The sequence below is a fragment of the Mchenga conophoros genome, linkage group LG2 (genome assembly GCF_057382185.1).
Source record: "Mchenga conophoros isolate Kocher_MC1m ecotype Shallow Benthic linkage group LG2, M_conophoros_male_GT1.1, whole genome shotgun sequence".
Lineage (NCBI taxonomy): Eukaryota > Metazoa > Chordata > Actinopteri > Cichliformes > Cichlidae > Mchenga > Mchenga conophoros.
The window spans coordinates 8514670-8526480 of NC_140527.1; the positions used below are offsets into that span (position 1 = coordinate 8514670).

The window sequence follows — 11811 nt, forward strand, 5'->3', positions numbered from 1 at the left end:
TACAACCAGCCGAGTTGAGTCCCCTGTTGCAAAGAGACCCATCGCAGAGAAGTTGCACCCATTAGCACAGACTGACTGAGACTGATTGCAACATGTTGGGAATCTGTCTGGATCAGTAAATTAGACGGCAGTTGTCTCAGATGGAATGTAGTTCAAGTCAGACTACAGTTGTCTAGACACAGGTTGCCTCCCACACCTGTCCAGCCGTGCTCGTGCAGAGGTTGAATGTGTTGCAGGCTCAATCTCTCGGCAGGAACTGGTCACTGCAACTACTTGCAGTCAGTCTCTGACAGTAAGAAAACTCACCAACACCAATTTTTCTGAGTCTCAGTGACTGTTGATAAATCTTATAATTTGTTAAAATTCTGTTTCATTCTCATCTGTGCTCTTATTTCTAAGCACATTTTAAATAGAAAACTTAAAAGTGACTTTTGAGCTTTTTTACCTTTTTCCAAAATATACAAATATCCTCATAAATACACTGCTTTCATGAAATAATCACATCAGTATTTTATTAACATTCATATGGCTATTTATCCTGGATAACATGCTAATCTTTTAATAGTGTATTAGCAAGAGGGCTCATATTCATTATAGTAATAATGAAATATGCCAAAAGGCTTGTTGCTTCTTGAAATGAAATGATGCAATTAGCAATGCCTCAGGTTTATAGTTAACATGCACACAAAATTCACGTGCCATCCCACTAAGTAATAATGAGATGGCTTGCAGTTTTCATTTCAGTTATTTTCCTACTTAATCTCTATTAGAAATCATTATCTTGCTCAGCGATACACGGGCTGTTCTGAAAACTGACTCGATGATGTTATGGGAAGATATCAGTAATCGCTGGTAAGAATGGAAGGACCGATTCGTGGTTATGGCAGTCGGATTAGGAAAATCATTTGCACCTGACCGTCCGCCAGGAGCAGAGTGGAAATGGAAGTTTAAAAGCCGCCTGCGAAACTCGTGTGAAGTCACAAGATATTTTCTGTCTTTCTCACACAGACATGACAGCCGACACCGCTCTGTCTCTGGATGGTACTGGCCGCCTGGACTACACCCTGAAGCAGGGCCCAAAACGTGACATCTTGCTGAGACGGTCTCTGCAGGGAACGACCTCTGACCCCATGGGTCCCAGCAACTTGAAGGTCAAGTTCAGGACACGCAGCAAGACCGGCACTCTGCTGCATGTGCAAGAGAGCAGTAACTACACTACTGTTAAGGTGAGGAAGGTTGCCTTGTGTGTGAGTTTAATGAGTTGGCAATGAAGAGTAAATTTCACAATAAAAGCTTTCCAAATCATGCTTGTGAACAGTAAATAAGTAGCTATGCTTAGAAAGGGAGGCTATTCACTAAAATTTAAAGCCCTGGATCAACTCAGGTCTAGTAAAATGAAGCTTCTGTCTTTGATGTTTCATAGATTATCTATGAAGTTACTATGTAGATGATATTTTAAGCATCTACATACCAGCTTCTTTTGGTATGACAGAGCTGTAGACCAGGCAGTATCTTGCATCACTAACAGTATTTACGCCACAGCTCCTGATACACTGTTAAGACACCTTGAACATTTGTATCCTAAACATGTCTAGGTAATATATATTTCTGTGTGTGCTACGTTCCACTTTCATTCTAGGAAATCTACCCCGTCTTTCTCACCCACTTTCTTTTACTCCAGTCTGTCTTTTCTCTCTTCTCGTCCTGTTCAGTACACCCTCCTCCCTTTGCCTGACCGTGGGCAGCTGCCCAAGGAGGCCTGAGCGTTCATTCATCCTCTTCAGTTTCCATGTAGACACCCTGCAGTCTCAGCAGCATCAACCCGTTCCCACTTCAGCATCGGGCTTTGTCTCTTATGATTTTGTTTTCCGCCACTGAACAGCTTCTGGTGCTCATCAAATCACCACTGCGGCTTCCTAAATAGTCCAGAAAAGTATTATAAGTGCTTTGAAACCTAAAAACAAAAGAGCAGTAGGGGAATACATACTGTGGGTGTACATATGTTGAGAGAGAACTATATAAACTGAGAAATGAAAAACAAGATGTTTAATAGATAAACTCCTTGATTGGTTTTCCAGCTTGAGCGCTCTTAGTATTCTTTGGCTGGGGAGACTTCCACTTTTCCCTTTTTACATCAATTCTTCCGGAAGCGACTTATCACTGCTGATTTTGGGGGAGGTGGGTAGGATTACTTTTCCATCGAAGTCGGGAGAACACATGCGATTACCATACACAGTGTAAGCCACAAATTTGCTGTGCGTGCCAAAGCGAGCTTGATTAATTTCTTTTTAAAGCACAATCGTCGTCCCTCTTCAGTAAAGAGCCTTCTCTTGTGGCCGTTGGAATATATGCGCTTTCCCTAAATTTGTCGTGCTTGAGCTTCTGATCATCTTCTGGCTGAGTGACTGTAGCTACACACACAAGTTGTGAGAACATGATTGACTGCAGTGTGTCCCAGTGGGAGAAAGATTTATAGTATGAGCATCCAGCTGCATTTTTGTTTTCGATCTCCGACCATAGTCTGAAAGCACTGCTGTGGTAGTTTTGTGGGGACTGAGACAAGACTTCCTCTCATCGGTCATGATTGATACTGACACGATAACTTATTGCATTAATCTAAAAAACTGCAGTTTTAACCACTGTTTATCTCGACTTTCTTCAAAGACTATTTTTATTTTATGCTTGACATCAGAAATAATGGCAGTTTGCAGATTCACATGATTGTTAATGTCTTTTATATACTGTTTATATGCATGTTTTTACCAAAGCCAGCTAGATCCGGTTTACTCTGATCACTCTGAGCTGTGAGCGAATAACTAAAATCTAAAATTTGCTTCTCTTAGCTGAGGAACGGCAACATCCACTACATCTCAGACGCTGGCGTTGCGGGGAAGGTGGAGCGCACCGTGGTAGACGCAGTGGTTTCAGACGGCCAGTGGCACACGCTACAGCTGGTCAAGAACGGCTCAGCCACTGTGCTCCAGGTGGACAACGGCCAACCCAGGGTCATCCAACATCCCACACAGGATTTTGGAGGTCTCAGCGTTTTAACCTTTTCGCTTGGTGGGATTGGGCCGGGGCCAGCTCAGCAGAAAACTGGAGCAGGTAAGCCTGGACAGTGTAGCTGTTACCTGTCATTTATTGGGGGGAAGAGTAAAAATGATGGACATGTGGACATATGGGCATTTGGGGTGTACATTTTCCTGCATATAATCTTTACCAGCTTTCAGTTTGGATTTGGGAGACAGACACTCTCTAAGATTAAGATTAATCTTAAAACATTTTCCTTTTGGTAAAGCTTATAGTTAAGGCTGGAACAGGCCTTCCTTAGTTCCTTAGTTATGCTGCAATAGACTTAGGATGCTGGGGGCTTCCCATGATGCACTGAGTATTTCTTCTTCACTTACTTACACCACTTTGCATTTAATCATTAGTTATTATTCATCTCTGTCCCTTTTCCACAGTATGCTTTTTGTCCTGTCTCCCTCCCCTCACCCACAACCAAGTCTCAGCAGATGGCCACCCACCCCTGAGCTTGCTTTTGTCTGAGGTTTTTTCCTCATAAAAGGGAGTTTTTCCTTCCCACTGTCGCCAAGGGGCTTTCTCTCTATTCTTGTAGGGTCTTTACCTTACAATATAAACTGCCTCAAAACAACTGTTGCTGTGATTTTCCACTATTTAATTCCAGAATTTAGTTGGAATTGGCAGGAAAACTGAAACTTTTGGAAAAAAGCTCCATGCAAAATAAAACCTTTTCTTCACAATGACATACCCTGTCTGTGACCAGACACCTAAAATAACTTCAGAATTCCAGGGTTTGAAAAGGACCAAGATGATTGCCAGAAGTTGATCGAGAGAAAGCATGTTGTTCCTTGTAACAGAAGGTTTTGGTTAACAGTAGTCACTCACACATAGTATTTTTTGCTCTCTACATGTTGGAACAATCAATATAGCTTAACTAGCCAAAGTTAGTGGACTAAGAAGTAGAGAGGCTATATGTAACATATATATTATCTATATAGAATAAATAGTTAAAGGTTAAAAATGGAAGACATACAATAAGTTTTCTTCCATATAAGTTTTATTTATCAATATACAGGGTTTGCTGCCTATAATCACTAGTTAAACAACACATACTGCTGCCACTGTCAGAAAACTACACTACACACTGTTGCTATGACTTGACGCTGCAGAACTGGTGGCAGAGTGGGACGGTGAAACACACCATCCGTTTGCCAGATTTTCTTGTAACTGGCTGCTAAGAGCTCACTTTAATGTACTGTGACTGTAGTGTTGCAGAGTTGAACCCCCAAATTACAGGACAAATTTGAATGGGAAAAGTTAGAGAGGGGAGTTTGCCCTTCCTTAATTCCACTACAGATCCTGACACAAGACTGTTGGTGTGTCTAAAGAAATCGCATTTAGTCAGAACAGCTCCTGTGCCTCCTCTTCCTCCTCCTTCTCATTAAAAAGGCTTTTTTTTAAAAAACTCATCACATTTAGTCAAGAAAATCAAATTTTAGATACATGACGGTCCAAGTGGAATACAATTAACAATAGTTTCACACACATGTTAATGATTTTGAAAAACTCATTCACTCTTTACCCAGCGTAAGTTACACATCTAGCAGTGTTTTTACATGTTATGGAAAGCTTTTCTGCAGACTAAAGGCATGTGCATGGACATATAGCACAAGTATGCGACAGCACACGTGAGCTCATGAATCTTTATGAATTCAGTACTCATTTTTTTTTCTCCTGCATATGAATTAATAGTCTGCTCTTTCAATTGCTGACCATATTTGGTGGCGATCCAACAAGACTCTGAGTAACTGGCCTGAAATCTATTTCTATTTGACACTGCGAAGATTTAAAGTTATGAATTTACGGTAGTTAAATAAATGTTTCTTTATCAGAGTATCATTTATGGACAAAATAACTAATTATAATTTAATCTGACTTCGCCTTGGAGCGTCTGTCTGTGAAGCCTCATCGACTCTTTTCTTAGTTTAGATTTAAATCACAGATCAGATGTCCTCGAGCATGAGTTAAGAACAGTTTGGAAAAGGTGAAAGAGAGGGTTTCCAGGAGGAGGTAATGCAGCACAGTAAATTTCAGGGTTTCAGGGGAGGGAAAAACTAACCTAATACTATGGACTAATATGGTAAAAATGAGCAATTTGGATGATTTGTCAACCTCTTTTACACAAAGACTGGGGCATATTTCAAAACAAACATATCCTCAGCACGCAGATCTGTGGCAGACTGTTTGTGAACCCACCCCCTAACTCAGTGTGTATCTGAGCATTTGTGTAGCGCTGCGTACTCGCTTTCTGAGGGCTAATGAAAAGACACAAATGGATTTAATCTGCACTGGGATAAATTCAATAAAAATGTAATTGCACCGGTGAGGCAGCACTGTTAGGCAACACACAAAGCAAGAGATTAAATTAGACACAGAGACGTTCATCCAACCCAGATGGATGTCTTGAAGCTATAATGCCTCTGACGATGGATTCTCTGTTAGAAAATATTTCATATTTCTTCTCTTAAATTGACCAGTGATTTATTCTGCCAGTTTTTAGAATATGATTTTTCTATTTTTTCATTGGAGGAGGTGCTTTCCATGATGAAAATCTTTTTATCCTAAGCTTGAACCAATTACCCATCTAAACAAAATTCCTTCAGCTCTTATTATAGTTGCCAGTTCCTGGTATTTATGAGGAAGCAATCCAGCTTCAGCAGACGTTTTGAAAAAAAACATTCGGTCTGGTGGCAGTCAGAAGCAATTCCCCTTCAGGCCACTGTAATGTCCCTGTTAGCTGCTGTTGGCTGTTTCTTGTTATCTGAGCCCTTTCTTTTCTTCTTTTTGTCCACAGGTTTTGACGGCTGCTTGGCCTACGTGAAGTACAACAGAGAGAACCTGCCATTTATGGGAGAGCACAGCCTCGTCACTTTAACCAAGACCAGTTCATCCGTCAAAATAGGCTGCAGAGGTCCCGACCTGTGTGAGAGCAATCCATGCTGGGATGGCCTCATGTGCGTCAACCAGTGGTACACATACCAGTGTGTCCCGCCTGGCGACTGTGCCTCTAATCCCTGCCAGAACCAAGGCAGCTGCGTGCCGGACCCCCACTCTGGTTTCACTTGTGTATGCTCCGAGCTCTACACAGGCAAGACTTGTGAGACCCTGGTGGCCTGTCTGGGAGTCGAGTGCCCTCAGGGTACCGTGTGCAACACGGCGAATAATGGTGGATTTGTCTGCAGCCCCAGTCCCACATCAGAGACAATGGTCCTTCCCATCTGGGCGGTGCCAGCTATTGTTGGCAGCTGTGCCACTGTCCTTGCCTTGGTGGTGCTCAGCCTGATCCTGTGCAACCATTGCAAGGACCGCAACAAGACCAAAGTGCCAAAGGAACCCAAGGAAAAGAAACCCAAGGAGAAGAAGAAGAAGAAAAAGAAGAAGGGTAGCGAGAATGTAGCATTCGACGACCCAGATAACATCCCACCATATGGAGATGACATGACTGTACGGAAGCAACCGGAAGGGAACCCCAAACCAGACATCATTGAGAGGGAAAACCCTTACCTGATCTATGATGAAACAGACATTCCTCACAACAACGAGACGGTCCCCAGTGCTCCCTGTGCCCCCTGCAATGCCCCAGAGGCAGATATTGAACATTATGATATAGACAATGCCAGCAGTATTGCTCCTTCGGATGCTGACATCATCCAACACTACAAGCAGTTTCGCAGTCACACGCCCAAGTTTTCCATCCAGAGACACAGCCCGCTGGGCTTCGCCAGGCAATCTCCCTTACCTCTCGGAGCAACAAGCTACACCTACCAGCCCCAGTACACCCAAGCACTGAGATCCACCCCCCTCAGCCATTCCCACTCAGCCTGTCCTACTCCAAACCCTCTCTCCAGACACTCTCCAGCCCCGTTCACAAAGCCCTCCTCCTTCTACCGAAACACTCCCACCAGAGAACTCAACCTGGCTCGTCGTGAAGGCAGCCCGCTGGATCTGCACAATGATATGTGCCAACCGCCACCCATGTTCAACTACGCCACCCGGTTGGGGAGGCGCAGCAAGAGTCCACAAACCATGGCCGGCCACGGCCACACCTCGAGGCCCGGCAGTCGGCTGAAGCAGCCGATCGAGCAGATCCCGTTGGAGACGGGGCCTCCTGTGGGGCTGTCCATCGAGGAAGTGGAGCGGCTTAACACTCCACGTCCACGCAACCCCAGCATCTGTAGCGCTGACCACGGGCGCTCCAGTTCAGAGGAGGACTGCCGCAGGCCGCTGTCAAGGGTTCGTAACCCCGCTGATGGCATTCCTGCCCCAGAGTCCTCTTCAGAAAGTGACTCACATGACTCCTTCACCTGCTCAGAGATGGAGTATGACCGGGAGAAGCCTGTGTCCTACAGCTCCCGGGTCCCCAAGCTCTCGCAAGTCAACGAGTCAGACGCTGACGACGAGGACTACGGCGGGAGGCTTAAACAGAGGCGTTACTCGAGTCGGAGGGCAGAAGGAGGGCCTGGCGTTGCCCAGATGCCCTCTACTGACCAGCACTACACCCTACCCCACAAACTGGGTCAGCAAGCCGGTGGCTTCAACTGGGACAATCTGTTGAACTGGGGCCCTGGCTTTGGGCATTATGTAGATGTGTTCAAGGACTTAGCCTTGCTTCCCGAGAATGCGGCAGCAAAAGACATTGAAATGAACAGTGGAGATGGCTCAGTGACCATTCTTAATGAAGGAGAAGCTGAGCAATATGTATGAGACTATTTATTACAATGTTGTACAATATGGTGTCGTTCTCCAATTTAAAAAAAAAAAAGAAGAAGAAGACTGTACATTTCCAGAGAACATTGGACTTCATGTTTTTTGCATAACTCAAAATAATAAGACGACTTTTAATGCAGTAAGGCGGAAAAAGGGCACCTGTAAAAGAACAGATTTCATCATGAGCCACCTTGGAATGGTTTACCAGTCTTTTCTAGGTTCAGACTGTACATTCGTGCATTCATCTCTCTGAGGCCTCATTACAATATATCCACTGACACTGAAGAAAGAAGTCCATGTCTGAATTCAATTTGGTGACTGCAAAACTCCATTCACATTATCTTGATTAAACACTTCTGTTCTTTATTACCAATACTGCTTCTCCTTTCCAGAACCTTCTGTCACATTCGCAGCGGAGAGATAAGAGCGTAGATAATTTAAAAACTCACAGGAAGAGAATTCCATAGAGCAAGAGAAATCTCCCAGTTTCTGTCTTTTTAGGATCATTTTTCTAATTTACTTAAAAGGAAGCATGTGTGTTTGATCTAACTGCACCTGTAGGTGACGGGACACAGCCCTCAGTGTAAAAGTATGAACATTGCTTTGCTCGCACGGTATTGCAGACCCCACCGATGTTATGATCCCTCTGTCTGTCCGTCTGCCTGCCCTGGTGTGTTTTCTTAGAGAGGACTGGCTAAACGCTCCAAAAGTGAGATTTAATCAAGCCCCCTGCCTTACAGACATTTGAGGATTTCAGTACGGGACAGAACTATTCTGGTTTTTGGGCCCAAGTTCAGGAAGAGAGGAGATTTTTCAGGAGGGATGATGGTGAGGGTGTCGTTAGTCACAAAACCACATTGTCAGACAAGCCAAGTGTTTTCAGGCAACGATGATGATGATGATGATGTATGAATCCTGTAAACATGACCCCAACTAAAACACTATGAACTTGTGTACATTTTTTTTTAAATTCATGAGCAATCATGGAGTCATTTGTCTTGATGTTGGCGTCCCTGTTCATTATTTTGACATGTATGGTTTCTACATTTTTGTACTGTTTATTAACTTAAATTACTTAAGCTGTGTTTTTATGAATATTTTCATATGCTGAAATGTATGTTCTTACTTTCGGGGAAAGTAAGATTGAAGACTTATTTTTTACATTTGTTACAAATGTAACATCAGTATTTTCCACTTTTGATAAAACTATAACATGCTGTATGCTTTGTACCTGTAAAAAGCCAATAACAGAATAAAAAAAGTATTTATTTAAATGTGCTTTGTTTCTCTTTTTCCCCTCCTTTCATTTAGATGCATGTATGCGTTGGCAGTTTTTAAAAATAGCCACCTTCATGCTCAGATTACACCCCTTCCCAAATCATTCGGGTGGTAAGTTATGTATTTTTGCCTCACTCTGTGCAGTTTTTCATTTGTGCAGAGTCTCAACTAAACATTTGAAAAGGCAATTCAGGACCTGAACGAAACTGAGCCACCTCACTCGCAGCCAAACAAAACATCAAGCGGACTCCACGACGCAGGGCCCTATATTGCTTTCAACAATTATTTACATCTGTCTTATTGAGCAGAAAGGCTTTTTTTTTTTTTGTCATAGCTCAGTGATTCGGCATGCAACATGCTTATCTGCTCCATCATCGAGGGGAGAGAGGCCACGAGAGAAAAGGCAGGGAGCCATGAACCCCGTGAAGAGTGACAGCCTGAATCTGGGTAATATACCGCGAGGGGCTCGGTCTTGCAGAGAAATCTGTTGACCAAAGCCTCTTTGAAAAGGCTCTACCACTACAATGCTGAGATAATAAAACAATGATAATGAGGAGTTGGTTAGGTAGTGGGACGAGTGAGTGGGAGATGAATTCAAATAAACCTCACAGTGTCTTCTCTGGTGTGACGGTGGGGGCTCTGAGACATCGGGCAGAGGCAACTTCAGGAGCAAAGTCCCCCCACCATCCTCTCTATAGGTAAGCAGAAGAAGCTTGTATACCTAAAGGGAACATTGTTCTACAGTGCACAAGGACGTAAAACACTCATGAAAACTGACATGGATCTGTCTTCTTGATTTTCTTGGGGGTTGGTTTTGTGACGTGATGTGTGCGCGTGTCTTTTTGGGAGGGGTGTCCTGCTGTTTTTGGATGTTTTCCAGATGGCTCCTTGACTTTGGTGAACAGCAGAGGCTTATGATGTGTTTAAGGATTAATTGTGGCATATGTCTTAAGTGCAAAAACTGCATGTTACATTATAGGACGTGGCCCTTAAGAAAATACAGCATCTGTTACTCCTGTCAGCTCACCTGCCTGTTATTTCAGTAAGCATTAAGCTATTTGTGTTAGTAATGACACAATTATAGAATACGCTACCATGATTGCAACTCTCATTTTGGAAAGACATGTAGCAAAGAAATCACGTGTGTGCAAGTCAGCCATAATGCATTTTGCAGAGCTTCACATGAACTCGAACGAAGGTGTGAAGGAGGCGTTGTTGGATTTCCCAGGGAGCTCCCCTCCTTTTTTTTTTTCTCACACATGTCATCAAAACACGATTCCCATTAAAATGATTTCCATGTTGACTCAAGAGTTTCACTTATGTTTATAAAAGGACATGGCACTGAGCTCTGAGTAACTTTCTTAGAGCAGCGTCTCACCCCCACAACAAAATCCTCCCGAAGCTTGTTTATAAAGATTGATTAGTTTGAGCTTCAGTCTCCTGATGCAGCAACAGTGCCTCCAAAGGTTTGAATTAAAGGGCTCATGATAATTAAAAGCACATTCACTGCGGGATCAAAAAACACATGTCACTCCTTTTCTCATTAGTCGATGCTAATGGACCATGAGTGTGGATGTGTGCTGGACAGACGCTGAGGGTGAACAACCCAACATCAAAACAACTTTAAAAAAAACCCAATGAAGCTATATCTCAGAGGTATGGAAGCCCGTTTCCGCCACTAAAAAAAAAAAAAAAGCTAGTATCCATAACTCGAAATTTCGAGTTATTTTCTCGAAATTTCGAGTTATTTTCTCGAAATTTCGAGTTATTATCTCGAAATTTCAAGAAATATAACTCGAAATTTCGAGTTACTTTTCTCAAAATTTTGAGTTAGCTCTGCCAATCAAAAATATACGTGAATGAGGTCGCTTTCTTGTTACCCGGAAGCATATGGTGCAGGACCGCGCACTCAAAAACGGATCCCAACAAATTAAAGTATGTTTGCTGATAGTAACACCATGTGATTCAGCTAATAACACAGGGATTTCATCATTTGTGAAGCCAGGCTGAAAACACTCAGCAATCTGTGCATTCACGACTGGATGTAATACCGGTAGCTTAGCTGTAGCATTTGTAGCTGAGGGCTTCAGCTTCCGGGTAACATGGAAATGACGTCATTCACGTAGATTACTAACTCGAAATTTCGAGTTGCTTTTCTCAAAATTTTGAGTTAATATGTCGAAATTTCGAGATAATAACTCGAAATTTCGAGAAAAAAACTCAAAATTTCGAGATAATAACTCGAAATTTCGAGAAAATAACTCGAAATTTTGAGTTATGGATCCTTTTTTTTTTTTTTTTAGTGGCGGAAACGGGCTTCCATACAGAGGGAATGTGTCCTTCAATAGATGTAAGTGAATTATTATGTTCGGTTGGCATATCCTGGCTTTCTCCTTGCTTTAATTCCCCCTCTATGCTATTTAAACTAAGACAAAATTGATGCAGAATATCTCCTAAAATGTGAGAAATCTCCAAATCAAGCATGTTTACCAGGAAAATTAAAGAAGATAGACTAAAGAAATAAAGGGGGAAAGTGTCTTTGGAAGGTGTTGGCCCACTTGAGGCTGATTTCAAAATGTTTTTGGTCTTTATTGAGGTTTCTCATGTGACATCATGCACACATTGCTCAAAGAGTCGGCTGCCATATTGGACAAAATGCAACCGCAGTTATATCATGTATTTGAAAAAGTGTGTATTCCCTGATTAGCTGGCAGTAGTTGCTGGACATGGCTGGCTTTTGCT

At 42.8% G+C, this 11811-nt stretch overlaps 1 protein-coding gene across 2 annotated transcripts in view; it reads left to right on the forward strand.

Moving 5' to 3' along the window:
• Positions 1-9054, forward strand: part of fat4 (FAT atypical cadherin 4) — a 99930-nt gene extending 90876 nt beyond the window's left edge. For both annotated transcript variants that reach the window (XM_085285473.1, XM_085285480.1), the window contains 3 exons: positions 1009-1226; positions 2844-3105; positions 5879-9054. In XM_085285473.1, coding sequence (XP_085141599.1) covers positions 1009-1226; positions 2844-3105; positions 5879-7788 — 2390 coding nt within the window. In that variant the 3' untranslated portion in view covers positions 7789-9054. The remainder of the gene's footprint in view (positions 1-1008; positions 1227-2843; positions 3106-5878) is intronic.
• Positions 9055-11811: the final 2757 nt, after the last annotated feature.